This window comes from Prionailurus viverrinus, chromosome E3, assembly GCF_022837055.1.
Source record: "Prionailurus viverrinus isolate Anna chromosome E3, UM_Priviv_1.0, whole genome shotgun sequence".
Classification (NCBI taxonomy): domain Eukaryota; kingdom Metazoa; phylum Chordata; class Mammalia; order Carnivora; family Felidae; genus Prionailurus; species Prionailurus viverrinus.
The window spans coordinates 15,331,277-15,359,111 of record NC_062576.1 but is presented as its reverse complement, the minus strand read 5'-3'; the positions used below and the strand labels follow the sequence as shown (position 1 = coordinate 15,359,111).

At 43.6% G+C, this 27,835-nt stretch overlaps 1 protein-coding gene and 1 non-coding gene across 2 annotated transcripts in view; one reads left to right on the top strand and one right to left on the bottom strand.

Moving 5' to 3' along the window:
- Positions 1–1,970: 1,970 nt before the first annotated feature.
- CALN1 (calneuron 1) overlaps positions 1,971–27,835 on the top strand; it is a 484,125-nt gene continuing 458,260 nt past the window's right edge. Inside the window, exon 1 of the mRNA XM_047838694.1 lies at positions 1,971–2,093. Within this exon, the coding sequence (XP_047694650.1) occupies positions 1,971–2,093 (123 nt within the window). The remainder of the gene's footprint in view (positions 2,094–27,835) is intronic.
- On the bottom strand, positions 26,657–26,763 carry LOC125154864 (U6 spliceosomal RNA). The gene has a single exon (XR_007147956.1). It is a non-coding gene; the product is annotated as a U6 spliceosomal RNA (small nuclear RNA).

Here is a 27,835-nt window from a genome sequence, read left to right as displayed (position 1 = left end):
GGGTCAGCAGGTGCCATAGTGCGTGCGGGTATGGATTGTATGCCTACATGTGTGAGGGTTCCTGTGGGTGCTCGTGTTGATGGGGACAGTGTGTGCAGCTGTGTGGCTGTGTGTCCAAGGGCAGGGGCTGGATGTGAGTGTGAGATCACACATAGGCTGTGAATGTTTGAAGACCTGTCTGTGAGCATGTGTGTGTGTGTGTGTGTGTGCAACGCTGGAGATAAGTAGGCTTGCATGGATGTGTCTTACCTATGGCTGAGCCTGTCTCATTTGGGCTGGGATGGGGCTGACATTCAGTGCCTACCACGCATTCCGTCACAACCAGAGTTTACAACACTGATAGCATGCGCACACACCTCTTCAAGGCTTTAGGTTTCCTAAAATTTTTCTAATGTTTATTTATTTTTGAGAGAGAGAGGCAAAGTGTGAGTGGGGGAGGGACAGAGAAAGAGAAAAAGAGAGAGGGAGACAGAGAGACAGAATCCGAAGCAGGCTCCAGGCTCTGAGCTGTCAGCACAGAGCCCAATGCGGGGCTCAAACTCACGAATCGTGAGATCATAACCTGAGTCAAAGTTAGATACTTACCCGACTGAGCCACCCAGGCGCCCCAAGCCTTTGTGTTTCCTAAAGGCATTTTCTGAGCCTATCACCTATGAGCTGACTTCTGCAGGGGGGAATGCTTCCCAGACATAGAAATAGACCTCTCATCAGAACGAGAAGGCTAGAAGTAGAGCTGGGAGCCTTTTCCCAGGAGGTGATGGGCAGGGACCCAGAGTGAGGGCTGGAGACCCATTTGCCTGTTGCCGGGAGAGGCCACTGCCAGCTGCAATGTGCAGACACCCCCCCGGGGCCAGCTCTCTCAGACAAGGACTCGGTGTAGGGTGACCAGGGCTCGTTTTGTTTCACCACCAAGATCCTTCCAGCTGAACTCTCTGTGCTTCGCACGTCTTGAGACTCTGTTTTATTTTCCTTTCCTTTTAACTTCAGTATGGAACCAAAGAGAACCAATATTGATCAAGTGTTAGTTCAATAAGCGTTTATTGCACAACCAATTATTTTAAGGTTGTCTTCCCCCCCCCCCCCCCCCCCCCCCACTCCCCGGGCCCCCATGACACGGTGTGCATGTGAATTACTCCCTGCCTGGAGCTTTGCTGAACGCAGTGCTGCTGGGAAAGAGGGGCGGAGACTGTGGGCAACAGCAGAAGTGGGCCCAGACGAGGGGGGTCTTAACCTGAGCCCCGTCACAAAGGACGGGAAGGGGTTAACCAGGTGTGGGAGAGAAAAGGAGAGATGGTGACGTAAAGGGAATCCAGCCGCTCAGTACACGTGGGAAACAAGCCTGATGGAAGCTGGTGAAGGAAACTAGTCTTGGACGCTGTTAGGTTTGTCTACAGAAGACAGGACGACATTGCCCTGGGATCGCCAGCAGCGTCACAAGCCGGGAGGCTTGGCAAGAGTCCCCTCCCGAAGACGGCTATTTCTAACTCTGGCCCCCACTTTGATTCCGTGGCTCTGCTGATGTCAACAGCCAGGCAACAAATTATGCTGGCAAGGCGCCGGGCTTTCTTGCAAGTTGCAATCATGTTGGCCGCTGTAGCAGAATACTACAGCAGAGCCCCCGGGAGTGCGAGCGGAAAAGTACCTGTAAATATTCCAAAGGTTGCTTCCAAAGGCACATTATTGGTTTGTTGTGTAATACCCTCTGGTGACATTGAGGCCTTATTAATAACTAAACATCTGTCACAACTGTAATTATACTTCTTAGTGCCAGGATTGTGCGGGTGGTGCATTGTCCTGTTTAAACACGGAAGGGAGGGTGTAAATAATTTAGGCAACCGACGTTGAGTAAATAACCGAGCAGCACCGTGCGGGCAGTAAGTTTCTGTCAACTTCTTGCAGACCGTGTGTCTCCGCTGACGTTCCCTTGATGTGCTCGCAAATCTCCCTGAGAACATCGCCCTGGACCTCCGATGCGGCTGCCCGAGCAACCTGGAGAGGGGAAGCCTGAGAATGAGGAAAAGGGGGGCAGAGGAGCCCCCGGAGGGGGAGAGGAGCCGCCGAGGAGCCAGGCCCCCGACTTCCCCACTTGGCAAGTCTTCTCCCCCCAAACCCCCCGGAGAAAGCGCTTTCTCGAGTGTTTGCTCAGGACTTGATTGTTTTCAGCCCTCAGGTAGGGGGTGGTGCGGGGGCGGGGGCTGGGAGCCTTTGCTGCCGAGCGTCTGAGTGTCCTGTGGGTGGGGGCGAGGACAGGACGCCTGGGAGGGGTCCTGAGAGGATGCGCGTCCCAGCTGGGTACAGAGGTTTTACCGCACATCTTGAGCCTGACAGGTTTCCACCGGCTGTATCTGAGACGTGTGGACAGAGCAAGAGGATGGGTTTGCAAACTGACCCTGTCAGGAGCTGATTAGGTTAGGGGGTGCTTGTTAGGAAGGACAGATATCATTTATAGAGTGCGTACCCCGTGGCGGCATGGGAGCAGGAGCTTGGCAAAGATAATCTCGCAGTCTCCCAGTCTTGGCAATGAATCGTCACAATAACCCCGGAGGATGTGTCATTCATCCCATTTTTACGGGAGAAAAGTAAGATATTCGACAGCTTTCTCCAGATGGCCCAGGCAAAGGGAAACCCAGGATTCCTGCCCAAATCTCTCTGAATCCGAAACTTACATTGTAACCACTGGCCTGCCTGCCTCTCCCCTCTTACAGGTGAGGAGGTCGGTTGAGGGGGAGGGGTTTTGTGCTCCCCGAGCCGCAGGGGTTCAGTCCTGCTCTCTTTCTTGCCCTTGGAGACGTTCAAGGCTGTAAAAACTCAAGAGGAATTTCACCTCCGGGAGGTTTTTTGTACAGAGGGAAATTTTGATCTACGTGATCGAGGAGTTGGTCTGCGGTGAGTCATAGAATCGGATATGTTCTGGAATGGTCTCCCTCGGGCTACTGGGAATGGGCCCTCCAGCCGTCTCTGCCACCGGTTGCCAGGAGGGACCGAAAGTGTTTATGGTGGGGGCCGTGAGTTTATGGTTTGGGCTGCAGGAGGGAAAAAGGAAGTGGGAATATATCTGGTGACCACAGCTCCTGCTTTTTAGTGATTTCTCCCAGGGGCTGGGGACGAGACTGCAGGTTCAATCCAGAATCTTCTCCAACACAACTTACTGTTCGGGAAATCAAAGCTGGGGGCTGATGAGACCCGTGGCCAAGGGCGTGGTGTGCTGAAGGGCAGGCTTGGAGCAAGTCTCTGATCAGGAGGGTTGGCTAGGGTGGGAGGATGGACCTGGGCTGGGCCTCCCCGTTCCAGCTCACCGCTTCTAGGAGAGGAGCCCCAAGAGGAAGAATGGTCCATTCCAAGGGTGAATTTCCTGGTCGGCCTTTCCTCAGCCTAGGATAAGTGATCGAATCCTGGGTGCTTGCCCTGGGAAAGTAGGGGACATGTTGAGGGAGGGAGGTCAGGACTGAGGCAGAGAAACTCTTCTGCATGTCCTGTGGGGGTTGTGGCAAATGGCAAATGTGGAAAGGATAGTCATCTACCCTACTGGCCATGACGATATCGTACAGGAAGCAGCAAAGAAGTCAGAAGGACCATTTTGCTCAACATATTCCCACAATAAAAAATATTTCCTCATTTGCTCCTGTGGCTTTGGGATTTAGGATTTGGGGCCAGAGCTGTGATGGGCATGAATTGGACGGATTAGTTTCGCCCGTCTCCAAGGGCAGCAGTGGCCCAGGTGGAAAGAATCCACTTCTCCCACACCATCGGCTTCTCCTGGGGGGTTGGCATTAATTCTTTGTGGGCCCCACGCCGAGGGTCTCTACGACTCCTGGATTATTCCTATCATGCATTCACATCACCACAAACCCATATTTACTTACTCCTTCCTTGGGGACACACTCACACATTTCTCAAAGATTTCCTTGTGCAGTAGACAGAGCAAGATGGCTAAAAAGAAGGATGAGGTGGGGCCGAGGGAGGGGGGTTTGATGGTCTGGGTCTCAACACAAGGGTCGGGCATGGAGGGGACAGGAACGCGGCCCACCGGAAGCATGTCCTCACAACAGTCCCCAGCAACGTTGTCTCGCGGAGCACATTGTGTCCCGGTCCTTTGTTCCTTGGTTGGAAACTCCTTCAGAGGGGACAATGTTAGGGCTAGCCTACAGAGCATCAGAGGCCTCCTCAGCCCCTGAAGCAGGCTGTGTGGTGGCCCACGTGATTATGCCTGGTGCGGGCAGAGTAGGCAAAATTACAAAGTAGGGAGGCCTCTCCTCGATGTGTCCCATCTTCCTGCCCCAGGTCATTCTCCCCCTTCCTGGTACCATTTTGGCTGCAAGTAACAGAAGTCAGGTAGAGCTCTCCTAGATGGAAAGGGAAATATATTTGGAAGACTTTAGGCAGGGGTTAGGGACATGGGGGTTGCCTCGTGGAATCCAAGGCTTAGGAGGTGGCTGGAATGAGGGCCTAGGGGGACACAGAAAACCCAAGAAAACTACTTCTCTCTGCCTATCTATATCTCCTCAGTTTCTCTGTCCACGTGAAAATTCTCCATGTCAGATAGCTGCCAATTTGGCAACTAGCCTCAGCCGAGAATCAGCATGGTTTCAATTTCAAATTCCCTGGGAATAGGCTCATTGTTGTCCATTCGAGATCAAATCAACAGGGTCCAGGGAAAGAGTGTCAGAGGCCATGGGCATGGTTTCTTCCACTATAAATACACAGATGGGAGAGGAAGGCAATGGCCAGAGAAGTGGGTACCTCATCACCCTACTTCCTTGAGATATTGGATTTTGTAACCCATTCTTGAAGTTGGCTGGCTGTCCTTTAAGTGCTGGAAAGGTACTTGCAATTAATGCTCTAAGCTGGAGGGTTTAAAAGAAAGTGGTCCCCAGACGAGAGAATTATCACTGATGGAACAAAAACAGTGAGGTAGATAAAACTGGCTGGGGGCACTCTTTAAGTGCAGGGTGGAGAGAGACCCTATGCAGAGGGCAGGGACTGGAGAAGTAGGGTACCTTTGGTACCTCCAGCCTTCCTCCCAGATCACCTCCTGAGATTTACAGAAGAATCCTGCAGAAGAATCTATTCCTGTCTTTGCTTAAGTGTGGGTAGGCTTTCTCTTGATGTACCTGAAGGAGATGACCTATCCATGGGGACCTCCTTCACTTCTTTGAGTCAGCATGAAGACCTGACTTGCCTCTAGCCTGCCAAGGTGCTGATTCCTCAGCCTGGAGGTCTGAGGGGATGTTTTTCCCCTTTTATCCAGACTATGGGATCTGGGGTCTTTGGGCCAGTTCTAGAGCTGACCCATGGATCTTCAGTAGGCCCAGATGGCCAGCTGGAAGGAGCCCCCAGGAAACAGAGAGATGCCCAGGTGGCTTCCACAAACTACAGCTAAGTAAACAGCCCTACTGCTTTGGTGCTGCCCCAACCCAATCTGAAGGAAGTTTTTCTAATATGGGGAGAAATGGATGTGGACTCTTGATATATGACCTAAAAATAGTCCATGTTCCAAACAAAGTGTTTTTAGTATTTTGAAATGAAAACGTGTAGACAAAGCAAGGATTCAGAATGCATGACTCATTAAATTGCTGATTCTGAAAGCAATGGAAATTCAAAGGGAAGTTTTCTCTCCCTATGTCTCCCTCCCACCCCTGTTCTGAATAGCTTATAAAAAGAGTCTCTACATAAACAAGACCCATAAACTCCTCCATGATTTAAGGTCCTGCATAGGAGAGGCAGAAGGAACTCAACCTTTATTGCCTGCTTACTAAGCTGGCCTCCCTAGCTGGGCTGGAATCGACCAGAATCTGCCCTCCCCCAGTCTGCCCATCCTCATTTCTCTTCTTCATCCTTTCCACCCTGTCCCAAGGTGTCCAGGAATTTCATGGCCCCACTATGGCCACTGTTCCTCCCTCCCCTGGGTTCCAGGCTCTGCCGGACCTCAACAGCACTCAACTCATCAGCCCTAACAAGGGTGCCTCATCAATGAGCAGTAGCCATGGGGGCATCTTAGGGGAGAGTGCACACATACGCTACCGTAGTGGGATTCAGCGGTGGGAACCTCCATCAACTCACTAGATGGTCTTGGGCTCATTGTTGGGTTAGGAAGGGTTGGGCCTCATCAGTGATATTCAGCTTTTTTGCTCACAAAAACCTTTCTAAAATGTCTTATGGGGAATGTTAGTACTTAAAACAGAGAAGAGGATCCATTCTTGTTGGAGCAAGGGGTGTGTGTGTGTGTGTGTGTGTGCACATACACACACACACTTGGGAGAATGGGGAGGTCCTCCAGGACCCCTGAGAGGAACAGTGACATGTTTCACCCGAACAGGCTATTGGGAGACCTTCATATCACAAACCCTTAAGAGCTGTGTAAAAATCTCGCCTCCAGTCTCTCCTAGTTACCATCATCTGCTTTCCTTCTGATCATCACCACACTTCTTGAGTACATTAGCGGCTTGTTAAGTCTTGTATCTGTTCTGAGGAAAGTAAGACAACCTGTGGATGGCCAGCCAAAATTTTCACCTCCTATTTCCTCAACTTCAACTCCAGTGACTTTCTTCCCTCTCCATCTTCACTCCTGTGGCCTGAGCCATCATCTTATCACCTTCTAGAACACTCCACCTCTGAGAGCTCACGCAGAGCGCTCCTCTCTTTGACAACCCACTCTACAGTAGTTTACCATTGCTGTTCCCACTTCAAGATGTGGAAACACTGTGAAAGAAAATCCTTTATGGATACGGGGCATGGGTAGGCAACCTCACACACTGACAACCTTCAACCCCAGTGGGTCCTCCATGTGGCCTAGATTCTTCTAGTGGTCAGGTCCCCTCACATTCTTCACCATGACTGTTTCAACCCCTGTTCACTCTTCTAAAAACCATGTCACTTCCTCCTTCACAAATACAACAAAGGCCCCAAGAAAAAACGTCTTCAACTTTCTACCCATCCTCCTGTCACCTTTTCTGCATTCCGGTTCATTTTTTCTCCTCCCTTCCCATCATGGTGAAAGAGGGGGTCCCTCTACCTGTCCAAGGACCACCTGCCACATGTGTGTGGGCATTCATTTCCGGCACTCTCTCTCTCACCTTCTTCCATCAACTTGACCTCCTTTATTATTCTTCAATCTCTTTCTTCTTCCCCCAATCATAAATATTCGTTCTCATGTCACTTATCTTTTAAAAAAAAGCTGATATGTTATCATTTTGCTCAAACTTCTTGAAAACATTTCCTACTCTTGTTCTAATGCTCTACATTTCTTTTACTTCTCACCCCTCCCTCACTGTGATCTGGCCTCTGTCCCTGTCAGTCCACTGATCATATGCTGGCTGGAAGAAAGGAGAGTGTTAGGTAGAAGGGGCAATGCCAAGATATGAGCCAGTTCAAAATTTAGCCCATCAAAATCTATTGGGTGAGTTTACAAACTCTATGGTTGATGGGCTGTGCCTACTAAATCAGGAACTTCCCAAAAAGAACCCATAAATCTGCTGACCCCAATTCCCTTCTCTCTGGGATGTTCACTGATAGCCTTGCCAGGTCCCCAGAAGCCCCTGTTGGGGTGGGGGGGGGGAGGGAGGTTTCTGCTGCCACATCGCCACAGCAGCAATCATGCTTTTCTCTCCCTCGTTGTGCTGGCCACTTCTTTTCCCTTCCCTTCCCTCCAGTCCCAGCCGCCCAGTTGGGATTTCAGATGATCTTAGCTAAGAGACTTAGAATGACTCTCATTCTCCAGGAGATTGTCCGACCCTACCTTGGGAGTCCTCTTTTATCCGGGGTTTACTTGCTTCTGTTTACTTGTGATGATTCTTCTAGCGCAACACGTTACAAATTGAGGAGCCTCTGAACATCAGTGTAAATAAATATTCCTCTAAAAGTGCTTCACGGTCAGCAAAATTCAGATGATAATCCATGATCTATCTACCTCTTGGAGAATATCAATGCCTATGAAAATCTCAGAGATGCTCTACAGCAAAGCAAGCGGTTTATCTTTGTTTAATTCAGCTTTTCCAAACACAGTTCGAGCCTGGAACACTGGGCGTGTGTGTTGTGTTTGTGTAAGAGCCTAGAAATCACATACTAAATGTTGATTTCCTCTCCTTAGGACATGCCTGGTTCTCAGATCAATGCAAATGATAAGTAACTGATACACCCTAGGCCCAGTGAATGCTCACACCAATACTCATTCAAACACCCTAAATTGGTGTGCCAGGCTCTGTGCTGAGTGCTGGGGATAAGGTGAATAATCTTTTCCTCGTGTGGTTTAGAGGCTCATGGAAGAGATGGATTAATACCATAGAGCTTATGTGTTAGATAAATTCATGCACAGGGCATGCCTAAGAGCATGTCACACACACACACACACACACACACACACACACACGTAGTGGTACAGCTCCAGGGTACAACATTCACTTCCAAAACAAGTACCCGACGTGAATGGCACCCCCCTGCAGCTGTATAATGTGGATAGAATAAATAAACACTTATCCATCCAAATATGCACAATTTGTTGTTATTAGTAGTCACATCGCCCCGCAAGTGTTTTTTTCACTTAACAATTTATTACCAACATGGTTTTCTATTGTACTGTGATTTATTTAACTTAGTGCCCTGTTGATGGCTGTTGAGGCTGCTCTATTTTTGCTCCCACCAGCAGTGCTGCAGTGAGCATCTTTGTATATTTATCCTTATGAACTAGTGCAAGTATATCTAAATATAAATTTTCTAGAAGTGAAATTTCTGGGTCAGAAAGTATACATGCTTTTTCTTTCGCTGGATTTGCCAAATCGCTCTCTAGAATTATCGTACCAATTTGCCTAATGGAAGGGCCTCTGAGGACAGGGGACACTGGAATGGAGGGGATGGTGACAACAGAGGAGAAGGGCTTGAAGGTGATAATTAGTGGACTAGCGTCCCTTAGGAAGTGAGAGAGCAAGGGGTCAAGAGCGCAGTCTTCATGAAGCAAAAAAATTCTAGATGCACCAAGTGTCCATTCTGGACTGCTCAGAAAATATAACAAATGATCGTAGCTAAGAAGTTTTGATCCGTCTTTCACCCGCCCGGAGATTCCAAAATCCTCCTTTCACCAAGGACCCATTTGTTTTCTGTGTGGTTCTTCTAATAAAACATGCCACAAATCGATGATCAACATTGATATTAATAAGCATCCTCTAAAGGCACTCCATACTCAGTAAGCCAATTAGCCCCTAGGAATTTGATTTCTTTGGAAGGGCTTTGGGCATAAGGAGTGTGTTTGCCTGTCTTTCTGGTCCTTGTACAGGGGATGTAGCAACGGGCCAGAACGCATCGACATCATAGGATAAACACGGCACACGTTCATGCCAACGTCCATTTCACCTCTTGGCCAGTGATCTTAGATGGATTAATATTCAAACAAAAGCTGGTATGTTATGGTGTGGAATGCTAGGGTTTACAAAGATTTTTTTTTTAGTTTTTTTAATGTTTATTTATTTTGAGGGAGAGAGAGAGAAAGAACAAGTGGGGGAGGGGCAGAGAGAGAGGGAGACACAGAATCCGAAGCAGGCTCCGGGCTCCGAGCTGTCAGCACAGAGCCCGACACGGGGCTCGAACCCACAAACAGTGAGATCATGACCTGAGCTGAAGTCGGACGCTCAACTGACTGAGCCACCCAGGCACCTCTGGAATGCTAGTTTTTAAGATAAAAATGGCCAAAGAGGTTTCTTGCTTGCAGGGGGCTGTGTTTTGGGCTATGACCCCATAATTCTCAGAAGCCCTTTTGGGAAAAAATTTAGAATTGTTGGGCGAGACCAAACACATCCAGCACACCCCTGGTGTTTGAATCAAATTTTAATTTGAGCATTTTGCTCCTATTGAGAAAGTGGGACAGAGAAGGGGAGGGACAGCGGAATGCGTGCCTTAATATTCTTGCTGCTAGCAAAAGGCTCTATAAAGCAGCACTTTGCCTCAGGATCAAGTTCGTCTTGCCCATCACAGAGTTCAAAGGGAACTGAGAGACACAGTGCCCCTCAGGCCTGTCCCATTAGGTGCTCCTCCTCCAGTCTCTCCTACTGGAGCCAAGTCCAGTGGCCCACATGTGGCTACTGTAGGAGCCTGTTCCTTCCAAACCTCTTATTTCTCCTTAGTCTGGCTACTATTGCTTTGTAATAAATCACCCCAAACTCGGGGGCGGGCGTCACAAACCAGCAAACATCTGAGGCTCATGGAGTCTGTGGGTCAGAAATCCAGTAGGGATGGCTCATTCCTGCCCTGTGATATCTGGTGCTTCCATTGGGAAGACTCCGGTGGCTGGGGCTGGAATCCACTTGGTCACCCTTCACATGTTTGGTGCCTGGGCTGGGAAGGCGGAAGGACCGGCTCAGTTGGGAGCGTGTGCCTTCTCCATGTGACTTGTGCTTCTCATAGCATGGCCTCTGGGTCTGAAGACAAGCAAGTAGGGACAAGCCTTCTGGGAGGACCAGCTAGGACCTGGTTGGCCGTTTTACGACACTGCCTTGTAAAAATCACTTCCGGCACGTTTAGTGGTCAAAGCAGTTCAAATCCTCCTAGATTCAGGAAGCGGAGACAGAAACCTCACTTATCGGTGGGAGGAGGTTCAAAGAACTTGGGAGCCATATTGGAAAGCTACCACGGTGTTCCTTCACGGGTCCTGGATCCGCCAGCTCCCAGTGCTGTGTCTCTGCTTCCAGGGGACACGGACAGAACTGGACGCTGAGGGCGTAGTAAAGATAAGGGCGTTCCCAGTGATCCGAGAAGCCGGTGGATAATTCTGAACATCGTAGTAGAAAAGCGTTGGTCTCTAAGTCATCCCGACCTGTGGGTGCCATAGGGGCAGAAGCAGCAACCAAGCCAGGTTTTCAGGAAAAGTGATAACAAGCACATTCCATGGAGGGCCCCCCACATATCATTATGCAAGTGGTGCCCTCCACAACCAGAGGGGGCCCTTAGAGCGTGTAATTAATTGGCCCGTGTTCACACAGACTTTTGATGAAACATACTTAAGGGAAAGCAATAAATAGTTCCTCTGCGCTGCTGTTAATCAAATGTCTGCCTCACTCCCTTTCCGGGGTTTTCTTCTTATGTGGGGGGAAACAGGCGGGCTTCAGATCTGTTCCCGACTCAATCCTCCTGATTCTTGTTACCTGCTCCCATCTACTGGCTGAGCACTATCTCAGCCCCGGGCAGTTTCACTTGGGGTTCACACCTGGGACTCTTGGGACAATGAGAGGAGTTGCCAGCCTCTGGGGCCCGGGTGCTGATGCAGGAGCACGATTTCCCTTGCCGTAGCCTCTCTCAAATCCCTGCAACCCCACCAAACACACAGCAGATGGATATCAATCACAGGTTTTACCCAAAGCTTGGGAATAACTGGGGAATTTCAAGTGGGGGGGGGGGGGTGATTGCAATATACAAATAAATCTTGTTAGAGTCCCCCCAACATATTTTTAAAGGGGTATTTTTACGTGCGGATCCCTTTGGCAGTCTGATGAAGCCCGTGAATTATGCTTTTAAATGCATGAAATAGAATAATTGAGGCAACAACAAAGGAAATCAATTACATTTAAGTACAGTGTCAAAATATTAAACAAAATAAGTGTGTGATATAATCATACATATGCTTCTTTGTTGATGCCTTAAATAATAAGATTGATGCCTTAAATAATAAGCTATCATAATTTTGAAATGTCGTGGTGGTGGGTGTAAACAACATTATAATGGTTACAGCTGTGACCTTGTAGGAAAATGAGTGACAAAGTCACAGTAACTGCTAATTCCAGGGCACCTCGTGGCTTGTGTTTACAGCTGGAGAAAATGCTAGGTTCCATTTCGAGGTTGATGAAAATAAAGATACATTCTTTCCCATCCAAATTCGCGGAAGCCCCCTTGAATTCTATCCCCGGGCCCCTGCGGGGTGAAAGGCCCCCAGGACCTCTGTCTGGTGCATTTCTTAGCCATGTTGCCTGGCCTCAGGGACCGCCCTGCTGTCTCATTTCTCTGAGTGAGTGCTTCCTTCTTCAGCCCTTCCCAGGGCAAATCTCTGTCTCTCTTTAGGAAACCCAACCTCCTCTCCCACGGGGACAAGCCACAGAACTCAGTGATACACCCTGGCAGTGGGTAATAGGAATAATATTTTGGCCAATAGCACACTGGTGCATGTTAACGTCAAGGCTGAGCCTGGGTCAAGAGACTTCTAACCCCGGGGCTGGACGACAGGTATTTGACTTTGTAGGAAGACACTAGGCTTCAGAGCCGAGCTCCATGGACAGGGAAAATCTGTACAATCAAAGGCTACAGGAGAGCCTCAGACTTTTGAGTTCTTCTCCCAGGGCAAAGAAGACACCCCTGACCAGCTGTCAGCTTTAACCGTGGGGCTGCAGCAAGGGAGGTGCACAGGACACAGGAGATGTAAAGGAAACTTCTCTCAGTTGTCTGGTCATGGGTTGGAGGGAGGAGAAGGACAAATGATAAGGGGTAGGAGAATTAAGAAGGCTATACTGCTTCTCTCTCCCTCTCGGCACTGGGGAACTGAGGCTCCTGCCTTACCCCTCCATGGGGACTCCGGGAGCCCACCAGATAAGGCACCTGCCCTACGATGCTCTCAACAAGGTGACAGCCTGAACCTCACTCCGTCCTGGGGCACAGACACTAAGTGAAGAACTAATGAGTCTGCCACAGGGACACGCCAAGGTGTCCCCAGAACAGAGAATGTGTGCAGAACCCTGGGCCACACCTGGATGGCTGGTGATGCAGAGACTCAGGGACGTGCAGCCACATGGAGCTGAGAAGCGGCCAAATAGCAAGGGCAGATCCCAGGACTCCTGAGAGAGCTGCACAAACTAGGAAAAGCCCTATTTGCCAGTTCTGAGTTTCAGGTTTGGAGGCCAGTAGGATGCCCGTGACCATGGACCAAGAAACACATCACTTGGGGAGACAACAGGAAGGGCTAAACATTTCTAAGACTAAACTTTTTTATTTTTTTTTTGCAACACTTTTAGATTTACAGAAAAATTGAGAAGGTAATACAGAGTTCCCATTATCCCCAATGCTCACTTTTTTCTATTATCGTTTCACACGAGGATGATGCATATGTTACATGTAATGAATCCATATTGACACACAATTATAACCAAGGTCCATACTTTATTCAGATTTCCTTAGGGTTTATCCAATATCCTTTTTCTGTTCCAAGAGCTCATGCAGGGTGTGATGTTACATTTAGCTATCACGTCTCCTTAGGCTCCTGTTGGTTGTTACAGTTTCTCAGGCTTTTCTTGTTTTTGATGACGTTGACAGCTTTGAGGAGTACTTGTCAGGTAGGTTGAGCGTCCCTACGCTGGGATTTGTCTGATGTTTTTTTCCTATGGTTAGGCTGGGGTTATGGGTTGTGGGGGGGGAAGATCACAGAGAGAAAGTGCCATTTTTATCACGTCCTAGCAAAGGTACATACAACACACGTGACTTGTCACTGTCGATGTCAACCTGGATCACCCGGCTGAGGTGTTTGTCAGGATTCTCCATGGTAAAGCTCCTAAGTTTTCCACACTTTCCACACCGTACTCTTAAAAAATCTTTATCATTGAGTAGAGTTGGCATACGATGTTGTTATTAATGTCAAGTATTCAACGTAGTGGTTTGACGATTCTATATATCGCACAGTGCTCACCACCATTAAGTATGGTTACCATCTCTCACTGTGTAACACTATTACAATATTATTAACTGTATTCTCTATGCCGTAACTTTCATCCCCACAACTTGTTTCTTTGACAACCGGAAGTTTGGACCCCTCAGTCCTCTTCACCTAGTTTGCCCATCCTCTTGCCATCTCCCCTCTGGCAACCGCCACTTTCTTCTCTGTTTGAGTCTGTCTCTGGCTTCTGTGTGTTTGTTCTTTTGCTTTGTTTTTTAGATTCCACATATGAGTGAAATCATGTGGTATTGTCTTTCTCTGTCTGACTTATTCCACTTAGCCTAATACCCTTTGGGTCCATCCATGTTGTCACAAAGGGCAAGAACTCATTCTTTTTGATGCCTGAGTGATATTCCACCATATCTATAAGTGTGTGTGTGTGTGTGTGTGTGTGTGTATACCACGTCTGTATCCGTTCATCTACTGATGGACACTTAGGTTGTTCCCCATCTTGCCTCTTTAAATAATGCTGCAATAAACATAAGGGTGCATATGTCTTTCTGAATTCATGTTTCCATTTTCTTTGGGTAAATACCCAGTAGTGGAATTACTGGGTTGCATACTGTATTCTTTGCAAGAAAGTTACCATGCACAGACTACACATAAGAAATGAGGAGTTATGTTCCATCTACATTTCTGAGGGCAGAATATCTACGTAAGTTATCTGGAATCCTGTAACAAGAGATTCTGTCTTTATTCAATCATGTGTTTCCATACATATGGACTCAGGGATATTTACTTCACAATTCGGGTAATAATTCAATACAACTTTATTTGTTTTGCTGCTCAAATGGTTGCAGCTTTGGCCAGTGGGAGCTCTTGGCTCCTGTGTTTTGAGTACTTCCTTACTTTCTGGCCCTACAAGGTGCTCCGGGCTCATCCTGGTTTTTTCCTGCCCCAGAGCATTGGCCTGGTTTCTTCTATTAGAGAATGGCATTAGAAACCAGTATCTGAGCCCTAGGTGTGCTGCTTGCTCTTGAGGCATTGTCGCTTCTAGGCCCTTTCCGTCAACAGAGCAAGGGATATGTGTGTGTGCATGAACCTATGTATAAGCACATGTATCTATATGTGTTTCTATATGTAACCATGTGAGTCCATATTAAGCTAAAGGGGAGTTCTTCTGAAGTCTTCAAGTCTAATCCATTATCACATAGATCATTCTAGCTGCTTCCTCTTACTTACCCGTCAATTCCCCTCCATCGATGAGAAAGCCAGCTCCTACCACCCACCATCCATTTACTTAATTGTTTAATTGCAACACACATTCATAGTCGTGTCAGAGGTGCTAACACATATACCTGTGGGAAGCAACTTTATAAATGACAATGCTCTGCGTGCAATTCCTTTGCCCTTCGTTTTATAGACTCCACTCATTTCCAGTTACTTACGTCAGCACACACCCCCAATCCCTTCAGAGAAGCTGTTTCATACATTTGAATACAGATTGATTTGTCACATTCTGCATTCCATCCCGAGATGCTGCCGACCTCCTAAACGATTTTTTTAAAATTCGCATACATTAAGGTTTACGCTTCGGACTGAAGTTCAGTGGGTTTTGACAAATGCATGCTGTCACATATCCCCAAATACAGTACCGCGAGGAATAGTTTTGCCGCCCTAAAAAACACCTTGCGCTTCACCTGGTCAACCTTCCTAATTTGCCCCTGAACCCGGGGCAACCACCTATCTTTTCATGTCTCCCTAGTTTTACCTTTTTTTTCTAGAATGTTATTCCATTGGAACCCTATAGTATACAGCCTTTTCAGACTGGCTCCTTTCATGTATATATGTCCATTTCAGATCCATTTCTGTTTTGGTGTGGCTCATTCCTTCCTCTTGCTGGCTGAATAATATTCCACTTTATAAATGTACTACAGTTTATCTATTCACCCGTTGAAGGACATCTTGGTTGCATTCAGTTTCTGGTGACTATGCATAAAGTTGCTATAAGTCTCTCTCTCTCTCTCTCTCTCTCTCTCTATATATATATATATATATATATATATGTACCAAAGAGCATGATTGCTGGAGAGCATGATAAGACTATGTTAAGTTTTGTGAGAAACTCCCAAACTATCTTCCAAAGTGGCTGTGTACTATTTTTACACTCCCACCAGCAAGGAAGAAGGTTCTTCTTGCTGCACACCTTCGCTAGCAGTTGATATTCTTATTTTTTTGTTTTTGGATTTCAGCCATTCTAATCGGGGTGTAGCAGGGTCTCATCATTGTTTTTTTTTTTTTTTTGATGACCTATGATGTGCAGTATCTTTTCATGCGTTTCTCTGCCATCTGTGGCTCTTCTTCAGTGAGCTGTCTGTTCAAATCTTTCCTCCGCTTTTTTCCGTGGGGGTGTTTGTTTTCTCATTGTTTAATTTTAAGATTTCTTTGTATATGTTGGCTATAAGCCCTTTGCCGGATATGTATTTTTTTCCCAATATTTTCTCCCGAGGTGGGTTTGTCTTTTCATTCTCCTGGCGGTCCCTTTAGCAGAGCATAATATTTGAATCTTAATGAAGTCCAACTTAATCATTTGTTTCTTTCATGGATCGTGCCTTTGGTGTTTGATCTAAATGTCCCTTACTAGACATGAGGTCGCCTAGGTTTCTCCTATATTTTGTTCTAGAAGTTGTATAGTTTGTGTTGGACACCCAGGTCTATAGTCTATTTTAAACTGGTTTTTGTAAACCTGGGTCTAGGTTTTCACATACAGGTGTCCAATCGTGCCAGAACCATGTGTTAAAGTCAACATAGGCTTATGTTCTCTCTGTGGTCTTCTGGTCTCCTAGGAGCAGTTCTCGGAGACAGCACATTTGCAAGCCCTCACCTCCCCATGCCAATTTCCAGTAATTTCCAGAGGTAGTTCAGCGTAAGTCCATACAAAAGAAGAAAATCATTTTATTAAAAGGCGATGTAACCGCAAGACGTTCCTTGCTCTTAATGGACAAAGCATTTTTCCTCCTTCTTTCGCTAAGTCATGCTCAGGGATGCAGTTGTATATAAGAAATGGGTATTGTTGTGACGATAATAGGACAACAGAGCCAACTGCTTACTTTCACTGTGGATTGGAAATGAGCTGCGAAATCATCACTTTTCCCCTTGACTGGGCGGGAGCCAGTTTTTGGGAAGGGCCTTTCTCTTCCTCAGTAGACACACTCACCCCCAAGCTGTCCCAGAACGACCCCTGGCAGGTGAGACTAAAGCCATGTGCTTGAAGCTACCCGAGGACCTTTCGTGGCAGCTGCTGCAGACATAAGTGAAGACAGTATTGCATAGGTCCTGCTCTCCAGGGCTCACATTCTGACCGAAAATAGACTGGAGTTACAAATGAAGTTGTGACGACGGTCACCAATAGCATTTGTCTGACTGCCTGCCACTCGCTCTTTGGGAATGTAAACTTCCCAGAGCCTTCTAGCTATGCCTCACATGTCTGCGTGCATGATTTGACTCTTGACTGACAGTCGCCATGTTTCTCCTTTCGCCCACCATATTTTAGCATCAAGGTGATGCCTCCTCTCCCGTGAGTCTCTGCTGCCTGACAGGAGGGTTTCTAATGCTGATCCTCGTGGATGTGGCCAGTGCTGGGACACAGCTGGGCAGTGCCCACGGCCCCCCGTCAGCTGAAGGGCTGATCACTGACACATACTGTTTTGAGTCTTTCCAGGAGGGCTTGGGTTTTTTCGGTTTCATGTTGCGTTCGGCCTGTACATCCCCGTGAATCCCCTCCCGCCATCATCCTCGAATTCCAACAAATTTTCCAGCACACGTTTTATGTGTCCGTCTCATGAATTTTGCCAGGACAGTGTGATCCACTTTGGTCTTTATACTTATTCTTTAGTCAGTTGAGAAAAAAAAATCCTTTTTATTATGATTGTTATTATTGCTACCTCTTTTCTTTTTTTTTTTTTTTTTAATTTTTTTTTCAACGTTTTTATTTATTTTTGGGACAGAGAGAGACAGAGCATGAACGGGGGAGGGGCCGAGAGAGAGGGAGACACAGAATCGGAAACAGGCTCCAGGCTCCGAGCCATCCGCCCAGAGCCTGACGCGGGGCTCGAACTCACGGACCGTGAGATCGTGACCTGGCTGAAGTCGGACGCTCAACCGACTGCACCACCCAGGCGCCCCTTGCTACTTCTTTTCTATAGCTTGGGTTTATTCCTAGGGAGCCCATGTATTTCTTATGTTGCACCTCTATTTCTTCGCCCTACACACCTGGGACATTTTCTTTCTAAAACGTTTCATCTTCATCCTTTCCTTCTGCGTGCGGGATCTTTTTGTTTTTCTCCCGTGTCAAAGCTTTGATTTACTCTTCAGGGAAACATCTACTCTTCATTGCCTCTGATGCACATTGTTTTTCTGTTACCAGATATTTCTTTCCTTTCTCCACTTGTGTCCCTGCCCTCCCTTTGGTTTGTCCTCCCCCTGTCCCAGGCTCACATAGCTCATGCTTTCCTTACCCTTTATCATGGCCCCAAGGACATGGTTTCTAAAATTTATTTCCGTTTCCTAACATGCATCTTTAAGAATAGGCTCTTTTCTTGAGCCTTCTGGGCAATATATCCCTTCCTACACGTTATGATGTTGTCTGATAGGCTCCGCGTTTGGCTTCTTCATTCTTACTGCAGCTTGGCACTTACCCATTTGTGGAATTTAACTGGTATCCATTTGGTCAGGGGCTCTGGGCTCTGTGTGGGATGTTCTATTTTTCTGACTGCTGGATTTCCTGACTCTGCTAAAGAATTTACAGAATTAACAAAAACAATGCCCACTGCTTCCAACTCTTGATCTACAATGTTTTTCATATATTGTATTTCAATAACAAATATCCTATTTATAATGCTTTAAATATTAAATATCTCAATATTTAGATATTACAATGTAATATTTCTATTTTATTTAAATATAACAATATTAAGTATTGTAATATCTAAATATTACTCAATTAAAAAAAATTTTTTTAATGTTTATTTATTTTTGAGACAGAGAGAGACAGAGCATGAACGGGGGAGGGTCAGAGAGAGAGGGAGACACAGAATCCGAAACAGGCTCCAGGCTCTGAGCAATCAGCACAGAGCCTGACGTGGGGCTTGAACTCACGGACCGCGAGATCATGACCTGAGCCGAAGTCGGATGCTTAACTTACTGAGCCACCCAGGCGCCCCTAAATATTACTCAATTTTTAAATATTACAATTTAAATATTGAGATAGATATGGAGACATAGATATCATTATAGTTATGCCTCTGCATATCTGTAACTATACCTATGTATCTATGGAAACTCTGAGGAGCTGTCCAACTGGTGTCTCCCTTAATATAACTTTGGTGCTATGACATGGTAGTCAGTTCTCAGGTGCGTGAAAATATTTTCTGGTGCTGCTAGCATAGTATGCTACTCTCTCTCTCATTCATTCAGTTCTTCTTCCTGCTTCAATTCTCTACAAGTCTTACTCTGCAAGAAACCAAGTATGCCTCCTGGCATATGGTATACAAGGAAAAGTATTGAAAATAGGATATTTGTTATTGAAATATAGTATATGAAAATCACTGTAGATAGATAGATCTAATCATGGTATATATAGATAAAAACTGTATAGCCATCTCTTTATGGCGTGCTAATATGTTTCTAGAATAAATGAGAATTGTGACAGTGGTTAATTTAGATTTCTATGCACACCTTACGTAACTGGTAAAATATCGACCGGTCCTGCTATCATTGTAATAAGAATACCTTCAAACAGTGTCAAGAATGCTCTTCATTGGTAGTGCCCTAGTCCTGTTGGATATTTTTGCGAATGTGTTTGCACATGTTGCAGAGGGAAACTTGGTCTGTGTCATTAATACCATGACCAGAAAAAACCTGAGCGTCACCTAGAGTTGGCAGTCAGAATTCTGAAGGAACATGATGAATGGAGTAGTGCTATTTACATAGGTTGAGTCGTTTCACTGGTGTAATTGTTGTATTAAATGAGATACTAAATTGTATTCGATTGAATGCACCTTATCTAAAGTCAAACTCTTTAATGTATCCTTTAAAATCTACCTTATTGTCAGAGAAAATAAGAATAAACTCTATTCATTAGGGAAGACTTTGTCATAGTAACCTAAAATCTTAGTGGATTAATAAATAAAGTGTATGTGTCTCTCCCAAGAAGGCTGATACAGATGGAGACCTGCTGTCCCACCTGGGAGCTATGCCATGGGGAACACGGCCTCCAGAGGCACATAGCAAGGGAGGAGGAAGAAAAGGAAACACACCAGCTTTTCATTGTTTTTATCTGGAAGTGGTATAAATCATTTTAGCACACATTGGCTAAACTCGTTCTGGCACCAACCTAACTGCAAGAGACAATGGGAAACAGATCATGAGTCTTAATAGAGTCTATCCAGACCAGAAAGTGGGAAATTTTAGTTTTCAAATGTATTTCCAACAAGACTTCTATCACAATTTCTTGCAAATTGTTTCTGTTTTTTTAGAGAGGTATTAATTCCAGCCAACTCTGTGAGAGGGCAAAACTCACAAATTAGTACTAATTCACAAGGGAAAATGTTATAATGTTTTGTCCCGTATAAGAAATTCCTTATTTTGAAAATAGAGAGTTATTTCTAAAATGGAAATGTAAGCCCCCAAATTCCCATTAAACATTGACCAATACTGAAAGAAAATCATTTTGAAGAGGAACCAAATTATTAGCTGTCTCAGCTTCTCTTCAGTCTGGAACTGGCTTTCCCTGGAGTCAGAGGTAGATAGTAGGTCTGACTCAAAACCTGCCCAACATTCTCTGAAATTGCTTGTACTGTTCAACTACAAGAGGTGAACATATTTAATTTAAAAATGGGGTTTCAAGAGACTTCTGCTTCTGGTCAAAAAACAATAACATGAATTGGATTTACTTTCCCACCTGATACAATAATAACAACAGAAACTAGAAAATACATGAAACAATGCTTTTCACAGTAACACAATAAGAGATAAATGGAGGAACCTGAGAAACAGGAAGCAAAGCGAGCCCTATGATTGCCCCAACTTACTGCCTGAGGAGTTTCTGGACTTCAGTTCAGAGAGTAGGAACTCAGACCCAGCAGAGCGTCAAAACGCAGGCAGTAAAAATGGTTAAGATTTCAAGAAGAAATAGACATATCCAAAATTATAGTTGGAGATTTTGAACAAACTTGACTTGAATAACACTATCGTCCAATTTGACATAATTAGAATTTATAGAATATTCCTTCCAACGGCAGCAGAATGCACATTCTTTTTTATGTGGGTATGGAACATTTACCAAAATAGACCATATTATGAACTGTAAATAAATAAATTAGAAGAATTCAAGTCCTACAAGATATGTTCATGAATCACCACGAAATCAAGTTAGAAATCAGTAACAGGCAGATGTTTGGGAAAGCCCCCTCATACATAGCATATGAGTCAAAGAACTCAAAAGATAAATTGGAAAGTATGTTGAACTGAATGAAAATATAAATGCATCATATGAAAATGTGTGGGATGTAGGTAAGTATTACTTAAAGGGAAACGTATACAGCTAAATATCCATATCAGAAAAGAAGAAAGATCTCAAACCAGTAATCTAACTTTCCACATTAAGAAATTAGAGAAAGAAGAGAAAGTAAATCCAAAGCAAGGAAGAAAAGAATGAAGATCAGAAAAAAATTCAATAAAATAGAAAAACAATAGATAACAATTGATGAAACCAAATGCTGGTTCTTTGAGAAGATCAATACAATCAATATTGATCGAGAGCTAGATTGATCGAGAGCAATATTGATCGAGAGCTAGATTGATCGAGAAAAAAAAAGGTGAAGTCATAAATTACCAATATCAGTGATGAGAGAGAGAACGTCACTACAGATTCTACAGATTAAAAGAACAAAAATAGAATTTTGTGAATAATTTTATGTCAGTAAATTTGGACAGTATAGATGAGATGGACTTATTTCTTAAAAGACACAAATCACCAAAGCCCAGTCAAAAATAAATATATGACCTGAGTAGTCCTATTTCAGTAAAAAAAAAAAAAAAAGTTTGTACTTTAAAATCTTCCCACAAAAACACTCCAGAGACAGATCATTTCATTGGTGAATTCTACTGAACAAATTTTGCTAAAGAAATGATATCAGTTCTGCATAAACTCCTACAAAAAACTGAAAAGCAGAAAATACTTCCTAACTCAGCCGGCATTATTCTGATTTTTTACAAACAGACAAAAGCATTACAAAAAAAATCTGCAAAGCAATATACTTCAAGAACATAGATGCAAAAATTCTTTATAAAATTTTGACAAATCAAATCCAGCATTATATAAAAATAATACACCACAACCACGTGGGGTTTATGTCAATAACGTAAAGGTGGCTTGACATTCTAAAATCAAACAACATAATTCACTATAACAGACTAAAAGAAAAAAATCATATAGTCACCCCAACATCTATTCCTGATTAAAAAAAAAAAGACTTTCACAAACTAAGAATAGAAGGGAACTTCCTCAACCTGATTCAAGCATCTACAAAAAGCATATAGCTACCCTCATCATAATGGTAAAAGATCAAATGCTTTACCCCTAAAATCAAGAATGAGAAAACTATACCCATTTTTTCCATTTCTATGTAACATTGTACTAAGGTTCTAGCCTGTGTAATTAGATAAGAAAAATAAATAAAAGGCATCCAGATTGAAAAGGAAAAAGTAAAACAGTCTATATTTACAGATAACATAGCTGGTGTATTAATTTGTTATTGCTGACTAACAAATTACTACACAGTTAGTGTCTTTAAACACCTATTTATTGTCTCTAAGTTTCTGTAGGTCAAGAGTCTGGTTAGGTGTACCTGGGTTCTCTTTTCAGGGTCTCGGAAAGCTAAAATCAAAATGTTCAGTGGACTTCATTCTCATAATGCAGGCTTGGCTGGGGAAGGATCTGCTTCCAAGCTCCTTTAAGTTGTTGGCAAAATTAATTTCCTTGAAGCTATAGAATTCATGGCAGCTTGTTCCTTTAAAGCCAGTGACAGAGAGAGAAGGGACTGGAAGGAGAGAGAGATAGAGAGAGGGAGAGAGAGACTTTACTACTTTGAGTCTCTGACCTATAGATCTTTTAAAGGGATCACTTAATTAGTTCAGGCCCAGACAGGATAATCTGCCTTTTGGTTAACCTACAAGTCAGACTATTCAATATTTTAGTTACTTTTGCAACTTTGAAATTTATCCCTTCACCTTTGTCATATTCTTAGTTACAGTTCTTCCTTTGCTACGGGGGAAAGGATTACACAAAAGCATGGAGACTGGGAAGAGGAAAGTCATGGGAGCCATCTTAGAACTTTGTTTACCATACTTACCAATGAAGAAAATCTAATGACATTGTCAAAAGAAAATCCAGAGGGTTTTACTTGTGAATATTGTGTTGAGTGAGAAACAGACTGCAAACAGGGAGACTTCAAAATCGAGAGGTAAGAAACTCAGCTGTCTGCGGTTGCAGCTCAGTTTATAAAACGTGATGAGGAAGCACATTGCTTTCTAGGTTACTAGAAACTCCTTTTCAGAGGAGTAGCAAGCACTACATAAGCTTACTTCTTAGGAAGCTGGAAGGTCACCCTGACATGAGGAAAGCTTAAGTTTTGTTCAAGGTCAGAGTCAGCATTTGGGGAAAGTCAGGACAATATAATGAGAAATAGTAAAAGTGTTGCCTTGTTCTTAGGGGGAAAGCCTTGAGTCTTTCACCATTAAGTGTGTTAGATTTAGCTTTTTTGTAGATGCCCCTTATCAGGTTGAAGAAGTTCTCTTATATTCCTAGTTTGTTAAGAATTTTTAAATATGGATGGAGGTTGAATTTTGTCACGTGTTTTTTTTCTGCATCTATTTATGAGACCATTTATTTATTTTTCCTTTGGGCTTTTCATATGGTGGATTACACTGATTGTTTTTGAATATTACAGGCAGACTTGCCTTCCTGAAATAAATAGCACGTGGTTACGTTGCATTGTCCTTTCAGTTTTGCAGGATTTGATTTGCTGATTTTTTAAAAAGGAATTTTGCATTTACGTTGATGAGGGATATTGGTCTATAGTTTCCACAAAACTTTGGCTAATTTCCGGACATCCAAAAAAGTTAATTCTGACTTTTTTTTTTTTTTGCCAGTTAAAAAAATTACTTTTATGGAGTAACAGAATTTTAGAGTTCCCCACTCCGTCAGTTTCACTGACATCACTTGCTATTTTCTCACTTCAAGTAAAATGTAGAGACCTTACCGCCAACATAAGTCCTTTTATTTTCTACTTTTATATTATAGTTGTCTTGTACGTTATTTCCTCAACGTTGTAGGCTCTTACTGGCTCTCATTGCCCCTCCTGCTTTGGCTTCCATGGGTTGTTTGGGGGCTGAGATACAAGATGATAGAGAGAAAAGAGAAAAAGAAAGAACGATTGTGAATTTCATATTCTTTCAGGAAGCCACTCACGCATACAATAAGTCAGAATTTGAGGCATCTCCTGGAGTCTTCTCTGTTGTGCTAATTCTCACTTTCCGGTTTCAGGTTTCACTACATTCAGACCTGAAAATACCAGAAGAAAGTAATGATAAACTCATCACCAGTGGGTGGTCTTTTGAATCCTCCTGTTCTTCCCCAATCTGCCTGTTAGTAGTTATTTTCAGAGTCCTCGGATAGCTGCTGCATACATTCCGTCCTGTTTTTAGGCTACACTCAGTGGGATATATATGGGTTTAATAGGCTTACTTCACCTTACCGTGAAGTGGAAGCATGATCCATTGACTTTTTGGCAAAAGTGCGAAGGCAATTTAATGGAGAAAGCATAGTTTTGTCAATAACACTGGTGCAAATGCTGGATATACATATGTAGTACATACAAATATAGACCATATTTCAATATACATCCACTATACATACACATGCTTCAATCTGCCCATATCACCATATTCAAAACTTAATTCATAATGCATCTTAGACCCAAATGTAAAGCGTAAAATTACAAAACTTCTAGGAGAAAACTCTTGTGACCTTGGGGTTAGGCAAATGTGATCCCAAAAGTATGATTCCTGAAAGAACAAATCAAGAAACCAGACTTCATCAAAATTAAGAACTTTCTTTTTAAAAGATACTATTAAGAGAAGGAAAAGACAAGCCATGGGGCAGGGGGAGGGGGGTGGGAGACAAGCCACAGGCTGAGTGGCAATATTTGCAAATCATATATCTCATAAAGGACTTGTATTCAAAACATATAAAGAGCCCTCTAAATTCAATGAAAAAAACCCTCAATATAAAAGTGGGTAAATTATATGAACAGATAATTTGCCAAAGAAGATACAAAGCTGGCAAATAAACACTTGAGAAAATATTCAATGTCATTAATCATTAGGGAGATGCAAATCAAAACTATAAAGAGATGCCATCATAGGGGTACTTGGGTGACTCAGTCAGGTGGGTGTCTGACTCTTGATTTCAGCTCAGGTCATGATCATGAGGTTGAGTCCCACGCTGGGCCCCATGCTGAGCATGGAGCCTGCTTGGGATTCTCTCTCTTCCCCTCCCTCTGCTCCTCCCCTGCTCATGCGCACGTGCTTTCTCTCTCTAAAATAAAAAGAAAAAAAATACAGTGAGATGCCATCACATACTTATGAAAATGTCTACAACTAAAATGACTAACTATACCCAGTGATGGCAAGAAAGTAGGGCCACTGGAAGGCTTATACACTGCTGGTGGGAATGCAAAATGGTACCATCACTTTGAATAATACTTTGGAAGTTTTTTAAACAGTTAAACATACATGGGAATACATTAATTTAATCCATGCTAAATACATCTGTCATACGACCTTCCATTCCACCTCTAGGCATGTAACCAAAATAAAGGAAAGCATATGTTCCTATAAAGACTCAAACATGACCCCAAATTGCTCGTTGCTCATTTTATTCATAATAATCAAAACCTGGAAGGAACCTAAATACCCATCAACTGGTGAGTAAATAAATTATGGTGTATTCATCTAATGAACTATGATTCAACAAAATTTTGTTACATACAAAATTAGGGGTGCATTTCAAAATATTATGCTGGAATAATGAAACCAGACTACAAAAATGCATACACTACAATTTTGTTTCTTTTTCTCTTTTTTTTTAAAAAATGTTTATTGATTTACTTTGAGAGAGAGAGAGAGAGAGAGAGAGAGAGAGAGAGGGTGGGAGAATCTCAAGCTGTCTCCTCACTGTCAGCATGGAGCCCGACGTGGGGCTCAGTCTCATGGACCATGAGATCATGACCTGAACTGAGGTCAAGAGTTGGCCACTTAACCAACTGAGACAACCAGGTGCCCTCTACAATTCTATTTCTACAAAACTCTAGAAAAGGGAACTATCATGTTTCTTACAGGTGAGGGGAGAGGATAAAGGAAGTGGAAGGAAGAGATATGAGGAAACTTTTGGAGGCAATGGCTTCATGGGTGTGTATATGTATTAAAAACTTACTAAAAAAATAAAAATAAAAACTTGCTAAATTGAATACTTTATATGCAGTTTATTATATGTTAATTACACTTCAATAAGCTTACTTTTAAAATGGGCATTTATTTATTTATTTATTTATTTATTTTAAGCAGGCTCCACAGCAATGCGGGGCTTGATCTCACAAAGTGTGAGATCATGACCCAAGCCAAAATCAAGAGTCAGGTCCTTTACCGACTGAGCTAGTCAGGCACCCCCCAAATGGGTTTTTAAATCATTCTCTGTGATGGTGAAATCAGCAGAAATTCCCCCAGTTCTTTGGCTCATGGTTAAAGTGCTATTTCCCACATTGTCTATTTGTATAAATTTGTTAAGTTCATTAACGGTCATTTGGGAGGAAGCATATTGATCGCTCTCAGTCAGCCTCCATAGTATCTGATCGTTTTCTGGCTCTTTATCACTTCATTCATCCCATGTTCTCATTTTCTTTATTGTTCTTTTTTTTTTCTTTTTTTATGGAATACTTCACAAATTTATGTGTCATCGTGGCCCAGGGGCCATGCTAATCTTCTCTGTATTGTTCCAATTTTAGTACATTTGCTGCCGAAGTGAGCGCTGTTCTAAATTTTTGAGCTGAATGTTCAGTAAATTTATTTCTATTCCTTCAATTAAATTGTATTTTCCTGTATATAATTGTATCTACTGATATAGACAAATATACTGAAGGAAGCCAAAGTCATGCTAAATCCCCTCTCCAGATTAAAACGCTGCTGACATTTTTGTCAGGCTACTTGCTGACATCTTCCTGTCTGTGCAAACCATTTTGTGTGTGTGTTTGTATGTGCGTGTGTACGCAGAAAAGTATACAGCTCCTAAGTGTACAGATGACCACAAAGCGTGCATACCCAGGTAACCAGCGCTCAGTTAACAGAATATTGCCAGCCTCGCAGAAGCCATCTTTGTACCCACTGCCCGTCACAACCCACTCCGCACCAACCCAAAGATAACTACTGTCTTGACTTCTAGTGACATAGGTTACTTTCGCCAGATTTTAAATTTTATTCAAATGTCATCATGAAGCATGTATTCTGCTTTATCTGTCTTCTTTCAATCAGCATTATATTTGTGAGGCTCATCTATATGGCTTTAGGGGGTTCATTCACCATCGTCGAGCTATCTCTCCATTACGTGACTGTGTCATAATTTATTTATCCACTTTATTGTTGATAGGCATTTGGGTGGTTTCCAGTTTGGGGCTATTATGAATAGTGCGGCTATAAATATGCTAGTGCACGTCTCTTGCGAGCACATGAATGCTGTCTTACTGGTTATATACCTAAGAGAGAAATTGCTGGGTCATAGACATGCAATTTAGATGTACCTAACTTCGAATACTGTTTTCTAACTTATATTTCCATGTCAATTAGTGGTATTAACTATGTGACCGTACCGCACTTTAATCATTTAGTTGTTTATTGATGGGCATTTGCTCCGCCTCTGATTTTTCATTAATAGGAACAACAAAATACTCCATATACCTATAAACATCTTTGTTCAATTGGCTGACTGATTATGGTTTTAGGATAAATGCTTAAAACTGGAATTGTTGTCCATGTGCATAGACACTTTGATACACATTGTCCAATGACCTTTTTGAAACGTACAACTTGCAATCTCACCAGCATTTA